The 21,255-nt window shown below is 28.8% G+C and overlaps 1 protein-coding gene across 1 annotated transcript in view; it reads left to right on the forward strand.

Annotated features, from left to right (window-relative positions):
• LOC107440240 (protein patched-like) overlaps positions 1-21,255 on the forward strand; it is a gene marked incomplete at its 3' end in the record, with an annotated part of 71,400 nt that overhangs the window by 16,091 nt on the left and 34,054 nt on the right. Inside the window, 9 exon segments of the mRNA NM_001323808.1 lie at positions 3,918-4,107; positions 5,050-5,119; positions 5,206-5,303; positions 11,705-11,828; positions 15,008-15,100; positions 18,413-18,534; positions 18,614-18,761; positions 20,164-20,304; positions 20,779-20,934. Coding sequence (NP_001310737.1) covers positions 3,918-4,107; positions 5,050-5,119; positions 5,206-5,303; positions 11,705-11,828; positions 15,008-15,100; positions 18,413-18,534; positions 18,614-18,761; positions 20,164-20,304; positions 20,779-20,934 — 1,142 coding nt within the window.

Genomic DNA, 21,255 nt, shown 5'->3' on the forward strand with positions numbered 1-21,255 from the left:
CAGTTCCCCCCCCCCCACAGTTTTGTTACTTTTAAGATTTAATGTTAACTTTTAAGATTTTTTAATGTTTAAGTAATTATTATTATTTTTTTTAAAAAAAATTATGATTGGAAGCTCGATTCTTTTCTTTTTCTTTTTGAATTTGATTAAAAATAGTTTGCCGCTAGTACTCAAACAAATTTTCTTTTTAAAACAAAAACATTTAGTGAGTCCGAAGAAACTTTTAGAGAAGGAATTTTTAGAGAATACGAAGAAACTTTTTTTTTTGTAACATTTTTAATAAATAATTTATATTTCATAGAAATTTTTTTTTTTTTACTATTGGGTACGGTTTAATTTTTGCAACTTAAAAAACAAACAAACCCACCAGAATTTTTATTCATAAATTTTTAAAAATACAATTGAAAAATTTATCTTGGGTTGATACAGGGTTAAATTTTAGCTTTATTCTTATTTTATAAATTTTCTTGAACTTTTAACTTCGTTTAATTCATAATCTTATGAACTTCAAAATAATAAATTAGCTTTATTATCAGAAAATGATCACATTATATGAATTGTGCATATGAAATCTGTATTTTACCTTTTTCAATTAAATAACGATTCCACGAACCATTTCTTTTTATCTTTGTTGTTTCAACACCATCTAATTCTCTGTCGAATTTTAGCGCAGCTCTTCTAACTATGGATGAATTCTCATTTTAAAATCATCCATTTCTTTTTAAAATTTGGTATATTTATCTTTTTTGGATTAACTCTATGATTCCAGTTGGTCAACATTTGTTTGATCCATTCTACTACCTATTTTATAATTTGTCTATTTGCAATTTAATCAGTTATTTTACACTGCAAATTTTTAAATATTGCCGCGTGATCATTTGTTAATGAAAGATAGCTAGCCTCCGAATTTAATGTTTTCTTCTTGCCTTCTGTGTTTTATTCATAGTAAATTATTCATATTTGTTTGTTTTAATGAGTTTATTTGAACAGTTTACTGTTTAGTAGTTACTGTTACAATTGTAACAGTAACTACTGTAACAATTATAATAAAATAAAACAAACTGTAACAATTACTGTTACAATTAGTATTTTCGGGGGATTTTTCAATTCGATTTTTTTGTTTGTTGCTTATAATTTATATTTGATAAGAAGAGAGGCTTTGAGTTAAAATGTAAAGCAACATTCCAATCCCATTCGACCTTGTTCAATTCTTATGTTTTGACTTCCAACATTTCACAAGATCGCCATTTTATAAATTAAGGCATTTAATGTCCCACGCAGAATGAGTTGGAAAACATGGATAATCTAATTTCGTTTAGTGAAGGTTTGTGTTTAACAATACTTCTGAATCCCTTCTCAAAGGCAAGTCTCGATGCCCACAATTAACACGCGATTGTCTACACAAAATGAAAAGCCCAATGCTAATTCTGCCGTTACCTACCGCAGACTTTCTTGGAATCTCGGTACTTTTTTTTATATTATTCATTACCTTTAAAGCTATTATAATTGCTTCGTATATCTTAAACCGATTGGCAGTTGCTTACTAAGTTAATGAATTTTTTTCTTCCTCTTCTGGTAATTTGTTTTCCCCTCCTAAATTTTGTTCAGACCCTCATTATCAATGATTGGGGACAGTGTTTTTCATTGCCCTCGGTCTTTAAAGAGACGATATGCTTAGTTAACTAGTCATTTCTGTTATCGCCTAGATTAACTTACATCTTGGAGTGTGTTTCTGTATAAATGTAAGCATAATTATCTATGATTCTGAATAATTATATATATATATATATAGTTCAAAATGAAGAATAAAACAAAGACAAATTATAGACATATGAAAAAAAAAGGGGGGGATAATAAGTAAAAAACAAACAAACAACAGTTTAAAAAAAAAAAAGGATGAAATTTTACTTAAAAAACCGGAAATGCATAGTGTTTTTTAAATAAAATTTTATCCTTTTAAAAAAAAGCAAAACTGTTTGTTATTTTTTTACTTATTATCCCCCCCCTTTTTTTTTTCTTCATATGTCTATAATTTTGTTTTGTTTTATCTAATGAGTTTAATCTCATTTTGAACTTATCTAATAAGTTCTGTTTACTTGCAGCTTAAGCGCAATAAATGAAACTTATTGTTTTTCTTAACTTTCTTCGTGTTTTCTTCTATTTATTTATTTATTATATATATATACGCACACACACTGGTGAGCAAAACTTAAGCAACAATTGGTTTTTCGGCTTCAGCTCCCCAACAAAGTATAAGATAGCCATGAAATTGCAGTATAATATGCACGCANTACTGATGGAATATTGTATATATATATTTCATCAGTTGGGATTATTTTTTAAAAACATTTTTGGTTATGCATAGTGTTATCGAATATTTACCTCGCTAAAGTGAGTTTTGGTGATTCTTTTGTAATCAATGTATAAAAGATTTATTCTCGTTTTATTAATTTTTTTTTACTTATTCGAAATTGTATAAAGGTAATAAAAAATTTAAATAATCAAATTTACTAATACTTTCCCACATTTAGCGCAGTTAACAAAGTAAGAAGGTAGTTATAAGATTTTAAAAAAAACTAGCTGCATCCAAATGGAATAAAGAGATTAAAATCGCTTCTTTTGAAGAAAAGTAAATTTTCATTTAAAGGAAAGAAAAAATATTACATTAAAACAGCGTAAATTGATCTATGAACGTTAGAATTATAAAATGATTGATTGTGTCTCGTTTTTCTTCAATGTCAGGAGTCACTGCTGGGAAATAAAAATTAGGTAAAATATTGACGCATATTAAGGATCTGTAAGCCTAGATAAAGAGTTCGTTTCTAAATATTCGGTAAATGAATATAGCGATTTTTTTTTAAAGATTGCAAGAGTTCATTTTTTAAGATCCAAAATAAATTTCTGCCCAAAAAGTGTGAAGTTGACAGGGAGGGATATGAGATAAAAATTGAGATTTTCAAGAGCAGAGATTTTGTTCAATGAATCAAGCAGAGATTAGCTTGATTCATTTAAAATGTTTTTTTTTTTTGGTTTATTTTATAAATTTTTGATGAGTAGCCAGGAAAATTTGTTTTAGTTGAAGCTAAAATAATGTCAGAGCGATCGACCCTCAGCTCTTTCATCTCACCATTGAGATAATTTATGATCTGCGAATTTAAAATATATTTACACGTAATGAAATTTCAAGGCATACTAAATTGGTCCCTATTAAGCAAAATTAAAGTGTCATCTATGGATTTGACATTAATACATTGTCAGGGGTCTGTCCAGACATTTTGTGAGAGGTCCGTTTTTCGTGAAATTGTGAAAAAATTACTCACATTCTTTCAATCAGGGTCCGCTTTTATGAATTTGTGCAAATAGGGTCCGTTATTGCAAAAAAAATTTTTTTCAAGGAGTTTTTTAATTGTAAAGACGTACAAGGTTATGCTCAACACTGTAAAATTGAAATTAAAAAAATTAAATTTTAAAAAATAAACAACAATTATTGCTCCTAAATTAGAGATGCAACATACAAATATTTGGTATTTAGCCTATACTGCTGAACGCAGAATATTAATTTCGGACGAATAATGGAAGAATCGTCTGCCGAAGACAAAACTTAATTCGTTTACATCCATCTTTCTTGTTTTCTGCCCTGGAAGGGGTTTATTCGATTAATAAAATAATAATGAAGATAAACAAATTTGTGAAGGGTGCGATTAAAAGAAAAATCATTTTGTGAAGGGTCCGTTTTTAAGTTAAAATATTTTGTGATGGGTCCGTTTTGATGAAAAGATATTTTGTGAAGGGTCCGTTAACGGATCCAAATTTCTTATAAGCAGACCCCTGCTAATGTTTTATGTATTTATGATTAAAAATTATGTTGTTTAAAGTTAACATTTTTACCTTGCTTTAATTGTTAACTTTTTTTTCAGACGGCGGTCGGCTGGCGAAGGAGTTGGGGTACATGAAAAAGACTCTTGGAGAAGGTGTGGGCAGTACCAACCAAATCGTCATTCACACCCCCAAGGAGAAAGGGGCCAACGTTCTCCACCCTGATACTCTACTTACCCACCTTCAAGTTCTCAAGGCAGCTATCCAAATCTCTGTTGAGGTCTTTGACATGTGAGTTCTACCCTTCTTTTTCTTTCTTTCTTTTTCTTCTTTTTCCTGAAAAAAAAGAGAAGTGAAGCTGTAGTAGTTATTTTTATTATTTGGTGAATGTGTACTGAGTGAATGGGATTATAATTGGCTCTGAAGAGCGTGTCGCCGTTTCCTTAATTTCAGTTGTGACAACTTTGCCGCTGAGTGTTCAATTTCTTTTTTTCTCCTCTCTCTCCTCAGGTAACACCTCAATTAGCATCTGCCCTGGAAAAGAAAAAAAAAATCTTTGATGGAGGAAAAAAAAATTGTAACTTAAGAAAAATCACTAACATTTTCTGAAATTTTTTTTCTTTTATGCTTTAACTTAAGTATGTATATTCCTAGCTGACAAGTTATTTTTATAACTATTTTTTCAACACACTTTTTAAAAATGATTTAATCCTATTAATTTTGTATATTTATGATACAAAAAATTATGCATTTAACTGAAACTGTGCAATTTTTCAGCAGTTAATTAAAGAAAATGATTATTGTGATTAACGTAACATTTTTTCTTGAGTATTGTGATTAACGTAACATTTTTGCTTAAGAAATGGTACGTTAATCATAATATTAATTTTGTGTAATTAATTATTTATACTTTTATTAATTATTTCTAAAAAAATACATAGTTAGACATTTAATCATTGTTTTCAAGAGTGGGACACAATTTTTTGTTTTCAGTTGTATTTAGATAATCACGCAACATTATTCAAAATGGAATGACACATGGAAAACTATTTTTGTTATATGATAATGTCAAAATTTTCTGTGTATTAATCTCTGTTGACACTATGCATGCGCTTAATAGCATCTGTTTGTCAAAAATTTTATCAATATTATCCTTTGTGATTTTATGTTAATACAGTTTGTATTGTTATTCCGTTATAATTCATTTAATTTGAATTGCGTTTTGTTTTTCAGACCCTGGAGCTTAAAAGATCTGTGTTATTCCCCTAGTTTTCCCCTTTTTGAAAAACATTATTTAGATATGGTATGTACTGGATTTGATTGAGGCATTCATTTTATAAGAATCAAATTATTGAACATATCTGACGTTCTTTTTTTCTTTCTTTTCAGCCTTTAGAAAATTTATTTCCTTGTGCTATAATTACTCCTTTAGACTGCTTTTGGGAAGGCTCAAAGCTTCTCGGACCAGAGTTTCCTGTAAAAATTCCGTAAGTAATTGATTTTAATTTAATTTGACACCAATTGTAGTGCAGAAAGGATAACATACAATTTCTGATATATGCTTGTAACTCCTTTTAAAGATCTGTCTATTGTCTTTTCCTCGCAGTTAATTCTTTGAAGTTAGTAGCATCTCACGAGTTCACGTTTTGTGCGAGCTTTGTGTGGAACCTAGATTGTTTTGTAGCTACTGCGTTATACAAAACAAACGTGTGTGAAGTTGCCAAATCCTAGTGTTAGAGAGATTTTACTGTCTCACATGATATCCTACACCTTCACGCGATGCGCAGTCACTCCAAAACAACCTTAGTTCTCAACGGAACTTGCGCAGAACCTGCGTACGTGATCGTGCGGGATGCTAAGTGACATAGCGAAATCTCTTAAATGTCTTTTACCATTAACGCAAAAAACTGATTTTGAACTCTTCATTCAATCCAATCTAAAACGAGCTATCCTTCTATTTTTATCATTATATTTAGATCATTTCCTATTTATTCCCTTGTTAGAATCCCGAATTGTTTTTTTAATTGTTAATTCACCCAAGAGATAGGCAAGCTTTTAATGAGTTTAAATGGTTTTTATTTAATAACAGGTATTTTTTGTGATATCATCATCAGATCGATGTTTGATTTCTGTTTAGCCAGAAGTTGCGAAATGACCTTATAATGTTCTTGGGAGGTAAATGAAATAAAAAAATAAGACAATTTAATACCACTTTTGGTGGGTGTTCCTTTATTTCTCTCTACCTTCTGTCAAGTGAATTGAAGAGACCTCCCAAGTGAAGAAGAGGTCGTTTTCTATCACCTTCTTCCCCCCTCATTTGATTCAGATATCTTGTTTTCGCCTTTCTTTTTCTTCTTTTATTTTCGATGTCTTCATTTTGAATAAAACTTCAGTGGGTTCTATAGGTTTAAGGAAGGGAACACGTGAGTGGAAATTTTTTTTAAAATTGGATTTTTATTAATTTGATTGCCTGCATTCAATAACATTTCTCCGAAAGAAAAGATTAGAAATGCACCAAAACTTACCTGCAATAAGTGCTGCTATAATCAACAAAAGGAGGCAAAAATATTGATATTCAAACGCGTTTCTATTAAAAAAAATTTTTAATATGCTAAAATAAAGGAAAACTAGTTTTGGTCAATTAAATTTTGTTTTCAATATCCCACACGCGTTGTTCTTAAACAAATGGAATAGCTCTCCCCAGTCTAGTTAGATTGTCATTGGATGGGGGATAGGGAAAAAAATAAGTGAGTGAGAAAGAATGTCCCCCCCCTCTCCCGGTCATATCCGCATGTTTATTTTCTTAAGACGTTGAAAGCTGATTGCTCTTCATACATTTTTTGCCGCACTTTCAAAAGATTCCGACATTTGCCGGGGGAACTGAAATTTCCGTTTTACTAAGTTAAAAAATTTAATTTTATGTATTTGTATTTCTCAAGTATGTAGTTACATAGCTGCCAACCCTTCTGCATTTTGCAGAAGCTTTCTGCATTTTTACTTATTTTAGCTATTTTTTCCTCTTTTATGCGCAGAAGATAAGATCTTCTGCATTTTACCCATCTGCCTGATAGCTAGTATTTTCTTTAAGTCAGACGTCGCTGTTCCTCTTGTAACAGCGTTTGGCAGGGCCGTAACTACATTTATAATCGAATATTGTACCATCAAGTAGCTGGTCGAAAGTTTTTTTAAAAGATATTTCCTTTTTTGTTTTAAAAAAAGATGAGTATTGCTTTTTTTTTGCTAATATTAAGTGGATTTATAAATAAATAATTAATTAAAATAATTAAAATCCGCTTCTTTTATAAATTTATTGGTAATTAGTATGTGCTTGCGAATCTTCTGCATTTTTACTCATTTCTTCTGCATTTTATTTGTCTATCTTCTGCATTTTTATAACTAGAGGTTGGCAGCTATGTAGTTATTTTATAAACCCATTTCGTAAGAATAATAGTTCTAAATAATTTTTTAAACTTATTATTATAGTGGCAATTGTTAAAAAAACATCGTATAACGTATTATATTTTTATTGCATGATGAAATTCAAGTTCACTTGGTATCTTTCTGATCTAATTAATGGAATTATTTTTGCTTCGCTTTTTTTTAAAAACTTTAAATAAAATTTCGATTAGCGGTAGATAAATTTTTCCTTTTTCTTCTTTATTATGAACAATCAAATAATTGTGTAAACCACGTGTATGAAGCCTCAAACTTCGTGTCTAATGAAATAAGTAATATTTCAAATCTGGACGATAGCTTATATAGCCTCATTTTTAGTATAGAATGCTTTTGAAAAGTTGCGAAAAAAATTTTGCGTTTTTTTTCAATTATAATTTAATTTGGCCTTTAGTGAAATTTTGTTCAATTTTTTTACTTCTGGATAAAACAAAATCGAGTTAAAAGTATGAAACATGTTTGTATACTTTCAATTTCTAGAGTGCTTTTTTTTTTTTTTTTTGTAAACTAAATATGATAAAATCGGTATTTTTTGAATACTAAACATCCATGTTCACCGTCTTTGTTATTTTGGGGGAATATTTATAGAGTTTAGAGTGGGAGCAATTTTTATTTAGTTGATGTTCCACCTTATTTTTTTTAAATTGATCCACACCAAATGTGATTGCATTCCTTGAAGATTATTGGTTTCTTACTCTACATGCAGCCATGACCTGCAACTGTGCTGCATGGCAGGAGGTCTACATCTAGTGTGGTGGCTGAGAAGTGTCTCCTATCTCTCTCATCTTGACAGTTTTTCCTCTTACTTTTTGTGATTTGTGACAGTCAGCTGCATGATCCGTTTCGCTCTTTTGTTACCCCCTCCCCTTCTACCATTTGTGTCTTCTTTTCCCTCTCCTTCCACCCCTTCAAAGTTGAAAGTCTTAAATGAGACAGACCTTCTTCAAAAATGATATCAACTATCCCATTCTATAAAATGGTTCACCTATTTGTGACAGAAGAGGAAAGAAAAAAAAAAGAAATATCGGCACGCATTGATTTACATTGCATTATGTTGACTATAATTATAATGATCGAAGACAGTTTTTAATTTCTGCTTACGCTAACCTTGCGATGCTGGAACCCCATAGCTCATCCTATGACACACAATACTGCTGTGTGTTGAGAAAATTACCCTCCTGCTCTGTAACTTAGCGTTAAGACGTTATTTTTGCGTTAAATACTGTAACGTTAGTTAGTGTTTGAGTGACAGGAAACCGTAACGCTTTACAAAATTTCTCTGATGTGAGTGAGACTCAGCGGCAGCGTGTCTTAGTGTACCCCACTTAGTGCACCCCAATGATCAACGTGTTAAGTGACACGTTTATCATTGGGGTGCACTAAATGTACATTTGTTTAATATATTAAAATAATCCGTAGAAGTATAGAAACTTTTTAGTAATCGCAAATAGTTTAAAATTCTCTCAATTATAACCACTTTAATGCTAGGTTTATCCTTTTTAACTTCATAAAATTTAGTGTTCAATAAATAAATAAATAGAACAGTTATAGTGCCTACTTTAATGTGATTATATCTAAATCTGAATGTTTGGTGCTATTTGTAAGCCGTCGTCCTATACCCAATTTTCTTTTTTGTTTTTCCCCCATAAAATATAGAGAGTATTTTCTGACAAATTTATAGTTTCCATTTACATTTATATAGTTATACATTTGTAATATACAATTTCATATGTAATATATATTCATATATATTATTTATGAAATTGCGCAACTGTGATGCACAATTTTATATACTATAGGGGAGAGTGGGGTCAATTGTAACATTTTTTACTTAACTATTTTTAACTAACAAAAAATCCAATATATTATTAGTATTAATTGACAGACGAGTAAAGTAGACTATCCTCTACTAGAAAAAAAAATAAATACCTTATTTTAAATGTTATTATATTAGTTATTAACAATTTTTGACAGTCGTGCACTTGTTACAATTGTCCCCACTTACGGGGTCAATTGTAACAGTTCATAAATTCAACTAAAACATAGTTAATTATACATATTATCATAGTTGTGATATATTTTTTTATTGATCAAAATAGTAGTGATATTTTAGGAGTAAAAATAATAATGAGCAGAGACCTAAAGGGTTAAACTTTTAACTTTAAGGGGTTAAAAATTTTAATTTATGCTGTGAAAGGTGACAAATAAAATAATGCACATGCAACATAATATAAATGATATAGGAAACTATTGGTGGTTCTTAAAGAGTTAAGTAATGGTTTGTAAACATAAGATTATTTATTTTCAGCTGTTACAATCGTCCCTTTACTTATTGTTACAATTGTCCCCAAGACGCCATTTCAGCTTCATTTGTTAAAAACAATGCTAGTTAATTAGCAAAACTAATTTTTTTTTTATTGAAATGTTAATTAAGGTGTCCACTTACATATTCGGTTACTAATTTTTATTTGTTTAAACAAAATTACTTTGTTACAATATAATATTCTAATACCAAAAAAAGTACTTGCGTGGCGTGAAAATATCTTTTGTGATGTAACTCTTTCAAAAGTACATAAAAATGGTTGCCATCAGGGGTGTACATGTAGATTTATTAAATACACCTTGTGCGCCACCTAGGAACCAAATCTATAACCCGACACTCGAAATTTTTGCTCTGTTACAATCGTACCCTGTTACAATTGACCCCACTCTCCCCTACCAATAGAGCGCGCTGTTGTTTAGTGTGCGATAATCTATGTGCTGTATACTTGTCTTTCGAACAGCTGCTGTAATGTGTAAATTTCTGATTTTGTATGAGATTGTAGATGCGATAGTTCAGCGTAAAAGCATTAGCATGTAAAACTGCAATATTCATGTGTAAGTAAAGTTACAAGAAGGAAACAATGATTTATGAACAATTTACAATAATAACCAACAATCAATAATAGTTTACAGTAGCTGCTCGAAAGAGCGATACAAGATTCATATTCATTAATTTATTTCTTAATACTAGTAAAAGCTTGTAATGTTCTGTTATTTATGCACCATCATCTATTAACCAGTTAAGATACATAACTTAGTCTTATGTTTGTTGAAAGAAAACACTGCCTCACACTTGCACATATCCCTTCCACGTTCTGATAAATTTTAAGCTGCATCTTCCTAGAGTAATGAAAAATAGTGGGTCATATAAGTATCGCTGAAAAAAAATAATAATGTTATAAGACACTTGAGAACGAACGACTTAGAACATATTCGAAGCATTGCTGCTGGTCTTCGGACTTAATCTCGCAGTAAATTTCGATAATGGATAAAGCAAATTTGATTAACATTCGGCGAAATAATTTTAATGTTATCCATAAATTACTCGGTTCTGGGAAAACACCAAACAGCTGATTTCACTTACCAGAGCGTGTGTAAACCAGCTTGCACTGTGCTAAAAATACGAACCCGATACACAATGGGTTATACTTGAATTCAATATTTCACATTCATCTTAAACTTCAATAATGTATTTATAGTAAACAAAAAATGACATTTAATTTGAAAAACTGCATAATTGAGTAACAGTATAACAGTATTTTAAACAGTATTATAAGCAGTATTTTAAATTTTCGTACAAGGTTAGTCATTGAACATGTCTTTTCAAGTAAGGTACGAGAATCCCTTATGCATGTATGCCTTATGCATTTTATCTATGTATTTATCGAAAGAAAAAAAAGCGTCGAAATCTTTTAACATTTTGTATCGTGTCAATTTCAATTAAATAACTTAAATGTCAGAAAGATAAAATATATATTAGAAAGATGATAAATATTTCATCGATATTATTATCCTAAGAATCCCTGTCATGTTTCGTATCTTGATGCACCATTCCTTGACCTTCACTAATGCAGGATGAAAATGCCCCTTAAACCAACATTCTTGAAGTAAGCAGAAAATTAGGCTATAACATGGCTGCCCACAGGATATACCCATTGTTGAAACTGAGAATTTTTCTAAGTGCAGGGATAGGAAAATTACTAGGATATCATCCATCTTACTGACTCTCTTGAAAAAGTGAAATTAGTTGTTCTCTCCCAGCAATTCTTCCTCTCTCCACATTGTTCATAAGACATCCCCTTTTCCAATGACTTTTCTCAGAAAAATGTTGTGGTATTTGTCAAGATGTTCCTTGGGCGTGGTTAAATATTTTTCTCATCAACTATTTTTGTTTTGTTTGATACGTGTGTAAATAACTACCTGTGAAATTGCCTTCTGTTTTTTTTTGCCTATCATATTAAAATTTATTTTGTATTAAAATATTTTGTTTTCAATAAATTTATTGTGCTATTCACTTAACAATTATTTCATAATGTGAACAAATTTGTCATACATTACAATATTGTTTTACATGTGTCATCTAACAATTTTTTGTTTTAAAAATTAATTTTAGTGGTTTAAATCGATACGTTCAGTGGACTAATTTAAATCCTCAGTGGTTGATGGATACTGTAAAAAACTTTGGAAATTATGTACAGTCATTACCGTTACACACGATAGAATCATTTATGAAAAGAGTAAGTACTGATTTTTTTTTGATTTTTTACATGCAGGTGGTTTATTAGTTTACTTAAACCAGTTTGATCGATCTGGTTAACGATCTCTTTATTGCAATAAATTTTATTGTTTCAATGATGGTACTAAAATGACTCATATTTCCGTTATTGTTATTGTTAATTTATGTCGCACTAGAGCTGCACAATGGGCTAAATGCAAATTGACATAGATTTTAAACATCACATACGGTAAAATTCTAATTTTGTGATCTTAATTGTTCAAAATTGAACTGAACTAGAACTTGTCATGAAACTCTCCAATGGAAATAGGTGAAGAGAATCGAAAATTATTTTGTAAAAAAAGCGTTTGCGTTTTAAGATGTTTGCTACAGAATAAGTTGAAATTCCATTCTGTGGCAAAAAAAAAAGCTCGATTCCCATTTCTATTTGCAACTGAAATAAAAAAAAAGAATCTAATCAGCTCTACACAAGTTGTAAAGCAGGTAACCCATTCGGTCCACTGACTTGAATGAACCACTTTCTACCAGAAAGAAGAAAAGGAAGAAACAAAAGTAAAACCAATAACAAAACAAATTTCATTAGAAGGAAAAGAGATAGCTGAACAGAACTGGAGGGCACAGTGGCCACCCGCCTTACGATCCGTGTGGTCCCCGGCTACGTCATCGTGTTTTCCCCCCTCGTCGCCCCTATCGCCCACCACCGAAGTTGGCGGCATCGCTCCCTTCCTCCCTTACCACTGCCTTATTCTTCTTTTACTGGTAGCGGGCATTATAATCCGCTTTTTTTTCTTCTTTTTTTTTCTTTTCTCTATGCTTTCGTTCATATATATCCTTCTATGAAAATATTCCTTGTACGGTGTGGGTTCTTTCTTTCTTTTTAATATTTATTTTTATTTCTTTTACTCTTGTGAAGTCTTTCTTTTTTCTCCAGGCTAATATCTCGTCATGAAAAGTTTAAAGGCTTGTAAAAAAACCGATGCTATTTCCTTGCCTTTTTTTTAACTATTTTTCACGTTTAAGTGTGGTTTACTTTTCACAAGTATTAGCTTTTTTTTTTCAATGAGTGATTTGTTTTAGGATATTTACAATGGTGTAGGATATTATAATAAAGTGTTATTTTTATCATCATTTTTTGAAACTGTTACAAAGTTTTTAGATCCTATTTATTTTTCGTTTTTTATTATCGAAAGTTCACATTAACATTCCATTTGTTAATCAAATAGATTCTAAATAACTGGAACTTCAGTTAAATCAAATAGATTCTAAATAACTGGAATTTTCAAATGAGTGCTTTAGGGGATACATATTTACAATGTGACATTTGTAAATTAATTAAAAGTGATAGTGTTATGATTTTCTTTTAAAACTATTGCAAATAAAGTTCTTAATTTATATTTTGAAATAAGATGCGGTTTGTTTTTGGTTTCATTTTAATTTTTCGGGTGCTCTTTACACTATTGTATTAATATATTTTTCTTTGACTATATCAATACAAAGTTAGAAAGCTCTCTTTTTGCAAATGTAATCGTGCCGGCGCACGACGAGATAATATCTTTTTCTTATATTTTCCTGCTTTTAATTTTTAAAATTTTAAAATATTTTTTTAAAAATATTTTATTTTAAAAATTTATCTATGCACATTATTTGTTTTTTTTTTAAAAAATAGCTGAGTAAGTGATTCTTAAAGATGATTTCTTAAAGGATTTGCAAAAGTAGTATTTTTACCATTCTTGTTTATCTTCTGTTGAAAGCTGCAACCAAGACAAATAGGAAGGGGAAAAAAAAGAAAAGAAAAAAAAAACTATGGTATTAAAAGTGGGATATTTAGATGAGAGAAATATACTGTGAAGAGAATGTTTAGGCAACTTGCCAAATCTTCTTGTGTGGTCTGTTATCTGATCATTGGCAACTCTACATTATTCCAGCATTCATATCATTCATTTCACAGGGGTTAAAAAAATCACACTAAACTATCAAGATTTTATCACTTTTAATAAATTAAAAGGAAGAGAAATTAAATTTCCTCCATGTTTACCTGTAAAGAATCACATGACACATCCGCAATTTCCTTTTAGAAATGTAACTAGTAAATCTTATTGAATATTTTTTAATTTCATTTTTTTAATGAATTTAGAAGAAAATTTTCAAATTTATTTTGCTACTTTAACATTAAACTTCAACATTAAACTGTTAAACATTAAACTTGCAAAAGTTTTAATTATACCTTACAATCTTAAAATTTTAATTTAAGTCACTAAGTTTAATAGAACACATTTTAATAATAGCATGAAAGAAAAATATTTAATAGTTGCATGATGAATGTGAAAATTCTGTTACTGTTAATTCTGCGTCAGAGAAAGTAGAATTTCTTTTTTGTCTGAAGAATTCAGAGGAATTCGATTTCCTCCTTATTTATCCATGGAGAATTATATGAATATAGTTTTTTTTATTTATTTGGTTGCTGTTGGAAGTAATTGAATTATTATTTTGGAATTTTCAGGGAAAAGACTCGTTAACAAGCATTGAATTACATATGTGTTTTTTAAAAAGGTTGTTAATATTTTAAATGCCTGTGTTGGTATTCTTTGAAAATAATTATTCAGATATTTATTGCTTAAAAATTTTTAATTTTAATAATGTATTTCTTAATATAAAGTTCATAATCATATCATAGAAGATCATAGAATTATGGATATTATAATATGTTTGTCATGATTTGATTTCTATGCTGTTTAATTTATCAACTTTGGACTTAAGTAATTTTTATTTTAATTGAACTGAAAGCACACAACGAAGCATTATAATACTTTATCAATCAATATATTATTTATAAATTAAAAGTAAAAAATAAAATGTAATGTAAAAGTAAAATCCGATCCCGAAAAGTAAAGTAAAATCCCTTTAAATCCGATGATTGATTAAGGGAAGTTACAAAAAAATATGGTTGTCCATAGTTACAGTTATTCAATTAATATTTATTTTAATAGAAGAGCCAAAAATATTTTTCAAGTCAATTTGAGATTAAATATGAGAATAAATTTTAACCTTCTTTAATAAAATATTATTTTTATTAATTTTTTTCAAGGCAACAATAATATTTTATTGAGTTTTTTTTTCACATTAAAATTTTTTTATTAAGTGAATGAACGTTTTTATTAATGTGTTTTATCTGTTATTCAGGCTGGTATTACTACTGCCTATCAAGAAAAACCATGTTTACAACCATTAGATGAAGAATGCCCAGCTACTGCACCAAATAAAAGAAACCGCCAAGTTAGTATTTGATTCCACATTACTAATTTTCATGTCTAGGAGTCATAATTCATTTCCATTTTTCAAAGGCATTAAAATTTGATGACATTAAGGTCTGATATTCTTAATCCTTACATACAGCACATACTCAGGGCCAGATTAAGCGCACTCAGGGCTCTAGGCCATTCAAATTTTTGGGGACCTTAGATTAAAATTTTTTTTTCTGGTATATTTTTATTTATTCAAATGGAAAATTATTTATATATCTTTTCATTTGTGAAAGCAAATTTAAAATACTAATAAATAAAATTTTATTTTATATTGTTAAATTCAAACTAAAAAAATAATTGTATTTTATTAATATATATTTGAAATTGATTTTTTAAAAAAAAAAATCATTGTTTTTCTTAAATTTTGTAAATTTATTTTCAAAATTTTTTTTTTTTTAAGGGGGCCTCTAATCATTGGGGGCCCCAGGCCATGGCCTAGTCTGACCTAATGGGTAATCTGGCCCTGCACATACTAGAGAACTCTTTACCTGTAAGCTAGATTGTAAGTTCATAATTTAAAAAGGAAATTAAAATGTTGAACAATCTCATATTTAAAGTCCATACTTAACATGTTAATAAGCTAAAAGATCCGATTGAGATTTATTTTTTTTTTACTGATGAATGGGTATGTTAATTTCTCAGTTGAAATAAATAGTGTATAGGATATATTTATGGTCTTAATAAAAAGGATTGTTATTTTTTAGCCTTTGGACATTGGGGCTAAAATGACTGGTGGTTGCTATGGCTTTGCAACCAAATACATGCATTGGCCTGAAGATGTTCTTTTGGGTGGTATAACAAAAAATAAATCTGGTCATATTATAAAGTATGTTAATTTCTGTACTATGTGATAAATTTCAGTTCATTTGTTTATTGATTTCTAATTATGATTTTTTAATACTTAGAGCTGAAGCTTTGCAAACAATTGTACAGTTGATGGCAGAAAAAGAAATGTTTGAGTATTGGCGAGATCATATAAAGGTACACAACTTGGATTGGTCTATAGATAAAGCAAAAAAAGTGATTGAAGCTTGGCAAAGAAAGTTTAATGAGGTTTGTTGATTTTTATAATTTTTTTTAAAGAGATGCCATTATGTTTTGCATGCATGTAATATTTATTTTTGTGAAATAAATATAGGAAATAATACAGTAGAACTTCATTTATTTTGATTAATTGATGCCACAACTGATCTCGATAATCTGATGATTAAGTAAATATAAGAATAAAGGTCACTTAGAAGTTAATGAAATTTGGTTAAGGTATGCAATTATATGTCCTCTTATACAACACTGTTAATGAATCAATATTCTAAATAATGAACTTAATCGNTAATTTTTTAATTAATAAATTAATCAGAAATTATTAATTAATTAATTGATTTGCAATTACATACTCCAATTAATTTGGAAAGTTTTTTGAAAAAAAAAATTTAAAAAAATTTGATGTAAAAATTTTTTTTTTTCAAATTAACCTAACAGGTTTTTCTGAAAAACTGCAGATACATAAATTTTTCAAAATTTATTTTAACAATAAATATGCATTATATAGTAGGTGAAAGTAATTAATTATCCAATTAATTACAAAGTAATTGGAGTATGAGACAATTACAATAACTAATAGTCTGCATTGAAGTAATAAAATACTGATTTTTCCATATATTGAATTACTTTTTTATCTCTCACAAGACCTTATATGGGCCGAAACGAATGTTGCCCCCTAAAATTATTCCTCATAAGGCATACATCCCACTAGTTTATTTCAAAATTGGAGAGTCACACTTCCTAGTTTCCCTTGTAAGTTCAATAGAACACATTTTACTAATAACATCAAAGAAAAATATTTAATAGTTGCTGGATGAATGTGAAAATTCTGTTACTGTTAATTATCCGTCAGAGAAAGTAGAATGTCTTCTTTGTCTGAAAGATTGAGAGGAATTCAATTTCCTCCATATTTATCCATGGAGAATTATATGAATATAGTTTTTTTTATTTATTTAGTTGTTGTTTTGGAATTTTCAGGGAAAATACTTGTTAACAAGTAGTGAATCACACATATATTTTTTAAAAAGGTTGTTAATATTTTAAATGCCCGTGTTCGTATTCTTTAAAAATAATCACTCAGATATTTATTGCTTAAAAATTTTTAATTTTAATAATGTATTTCTTAATATAAAGTTGTTAATCATAGAATTATGGATTTTATAATAAGTTTGTGATGATTTGATTTTGATGCACTTTAATTTATCAACTTTGTACTTAAGTAATTTTTATTTTATATGAACTGAAAGCACACGAAGAAATAATATAATACTTTATCAGTCAATATGTTATTTATAAATTAAAAGAGAAAAGTAAAATGTAATAGAAAAGGTTTTTTCTCCCCCTTTAAATCTGATGATTGATTAAGGGAAGTTGCACAAAAATATAATTGTCCATAGTTACAGTTATTCAATTAGTATTTATTTTAATTGAAGAGCCAAAAGTATTTTTCAAGTCAATTTGAGATTAAATATGAGAATAAATTTTAACCTTCTTAAACAAGATATTATTTTTTATTGATTTTTTTTAAAAGCAACAATAATACTTTTGAGTTTTTTTTCACATTAAAATTCTTTTATCAAGTGATGCTTGAAACTATATAAAATGAACGCTTTTATTAATGTGTTTTATCTGTTATTCAGGCTGGTATTACTACTGCCTATCAAGAAAAACCATGTTTACAACCATTAGATGAAGAATGCCCAGCTACTGCACCAAATAAAAGAAACCGCCAAGTTAGTATTTGACTCCACATTACTAATTTTCATGTCTAGGAGTCCATACAGCACACACTCGGGGCCCTAGGCCAGTCAAATTTTTGGGGCCCTTAGATTAAATTTTTTTCTCATATTTTTTATTTATTCAAATATAAAAGTATTTATATATCTTTTCATTTAAAAAAATCATTGTTTTTCTTAATTTCCAAATTTTTTTTTTTAAGGGGGCCCCTAATCTTTGGGGGCCCCAGGCCATGGGCCTAGTCTGGCCTAATGGGTAATCCGGCCCTGCACATATTAGAGAACTCTTTACCTGTATGCTAGATTGAAAGTTCATAATTTAAAAAGGAAATTAAAATGTTGAATAATCTCCTATTTAAAGTCCATACTTAACATGTTAATAAGCCAAAAGATCCGATTGAGATTTTGATTTATTACTGATAAATTTGTATACTAATTTCTCAGTTGAAATGAATAGTGTACAGGATATATTTATGGTCTTAATAAAAAGGATTGTTATTTTTTAGCCTTTGGACATTGGAGCTAAAATGACTGGTGGTTGCTATGGCTTTGCAACCAAATACATGCATTGGCCTGAAGATGTTCTTTTGGGTGGTATAACAAAAAATAAATCTGGTCATATTGTAAAGTATGTTAATTTCTGTACTATGTGATAAATTTCAGTTCATTTGTTTATTGATTTCTAATTATGATTTTTTAATACTTAGAGCTGAAGCTTTGCAAACAATTGTACAGTTGATGGCAGAAAAAGAAATGTTTGAGTATTGGCGAGATCATATAAAGGTACACAACTTGGATTGGTCTATAGATAAAGCAAAAAAAGTGATTGAAGCTTGGCAAAGAAAATTTAATGAGGTTTGTTGAGTTTTATAATTTTTTTTAAAAGAGATGCCATTATGTTTTGCATGCATGTAATATTAATTTTTGTGAAATAAATATGGGAAATAAATTTAGAAGAACTTCAATTATTTTAATTAATTGATGCCACTGATGATTATGTAAATATAAGAATAAAGGTCGCTTAGAAGCTAATGAAATTTGGTTAAAATATGCAATTATAGCCTCTTATATAATACTGTTAATGAATCAATATTCTAAATAATGAACTTAATCATTTTGGTTGAATTCCATAGCCCAATTATACACCTTTTTTTTACCATTTCTTTCTTTGAGAGATTTGGATAATTAGTGAACTGGCTCACTGAATGTTAGATGATTGGAGTTTGCAATATTTGTTAACTGCTTTTTTAGTTATTGCACTTTTAACAATATTGAAAATACTAAAGTGTCATAAATGTAGCAATTACTGAATCTTACTAATCAATAAATACATTCTTAAAGTTTTTTTTATCAACTTAATAAAATTTAGATAACCCACTTTATATTCTTGAATGATATGATTGAAGGCGGCTGTTGATCTATTTAACTTTTTACCTTTTCTAAATTAATGAACACCCATCATCTGTCACACTTCAGTGTAATGGAATATCCCATTCCATAAAAGTTTCTAAACTCTGTCTTGAACTTATCCCACATTGAGCAGTGAGTGTTAATGGAATATAAGCACTAGATTTATGTTTCAAAAAATTCTATTACCCACTGAAAACTGGATTTACATTCCAAGCCAATACAAAGTAAAAACATTTTACACACTATATATTTTAAACACATTTTAGATCTTATTTATTCTGTTAAGCATATTTCTTTTGAATATTCAAAGCAATTTTGTCGTTTTTAAGGTAACTTTTGAGTTTAAAAGCATAAATTGAGTTTAAAAATGTCATTGTTGACTTTATACATTACAATATTTTAGTTACATTAATGTTTTAGACTTTTTTTTCTGTACGTTTTTAAATATATACTTTATTTCGAAAATATTCTATGACTAAATAATATTGGGACACTTAAATGTTAATATTTTTTCTGTGTATTTCTCCAATCAAATTTGCACCATATCAATTTCAAATTCATATAAAATCAAATTTGCACCATAAAACGTTCAATCAATCGTCTAATTAGTAATTTCTTGTAAGTAAATAATTCAGGGAATTTTGTCTTTCTGTTTTAAAACTGGCATCTCTATTAGCTTAGTTTTTTAAGCATGGTTAGAATGGCTCTTAATTCTTTTTTAAATTTTATTCTCTTTGCTTTTCTTGATGTCAACTAAAAGTAAGTAAATTTATTAGTGTTTTTGTAAAATATTATTTATCTCATTTAAATTTTCCTATATTTATCAATATTTTTTTTTTAATTCTAGATTATAGCTAAAGAGTCTCGAGCAGCTAATGTAACAAAACGAAACTCTATAAACGTTTTCTCCACAACTTCCTTAGGTGATATCATGAAGGATTTTTCTACAATTAATACTTACTTTGTCTTGCTTGGCTATGTTGCAATGGTAATTGTTTTCATGTTGTTTACTTTTACATCCTTTTATTTGGTGTATAAATGAAACTTTTGTAAGTTATCCTTGTATTATGTGTTTTGGATGCAAACGCTGTTACTAATTTATATGCTTTTAGGTAACATGTTAGACAAGTTTCTATCTAATTCATAAAATGAATCTTTGCCTTCTTGCACGCACCCTTACAATTTGTGCAGGGAAAAGACACATTTGAGGATTTTCCCTGCTTTAATTTATGGGCAAAATTTATGTACTTTTAGGTTATCATTTAATTTGTTATGTTATATTTTATAAATGATATAGAGTTGCCCAGCATAAGTTGCAATTTTTATGTGTATATTTGCAAACACAATATGTGTATTGCAGGAATTTTTTAATTTCTGGTCTGCTTTTTTTTGGTGGAGATCTGCAATATTGATCAATTTTGATTGTTTACTTTATAAACTAAAGGCTTTTATATTTTTGCAGGTCATATACGTGATTATATGTATGTTTAGATATGATCCTGTTGACTCATCATTAGGGATTGGAGTGGCAGGTGTTCTTCTTGTGACATTCTCTGTTGCTGCTGGACTGGGTTGTTGCTCCATTTTCGGCATTGTTTACAATGCTGCCACAACTCAGGTTAGAAACCTCTTTATGTAAATGATTTTTTAAATAAGTTTTTTTTTTGTTGAAAAAGAAAACTTAAATATTTATGCTTGAAATAATGTAAAAATATGCTTGATATGTTATAAAAGCACATTTATTTAGAAAAAAGTGTTTTTTTTTGTTGCCAAATTGCATATCTTTGGTACTTAGCTTCAGAGAAAATTTAATTTATTTGCCATGGTAACATTTTATGTAACTGCATAAACTTTTTTAATTTTTAAGAATTTATAATTATTGTTACCTATATGTATTTTCCTTTCTTCATAATCTTAAATAGTTTACAATCTTATTTAT

This window comes from Parasteatoda tepidariorum, chromosome 7 (assembly GCF_043381705.1).
Source record: "Parasteatoda tepidariorum isolate YZ-2023 chromosome 7, CAS_Ptep_4.0, whole genome shotgun sequence".
Classification (NCBI taxonomy): Eukaryota; Metazoa; Arthropoda; class Arachnida; order Araneae; family Theridiidae; genus Parasteatoda; species Parasteatoda tepidariorum.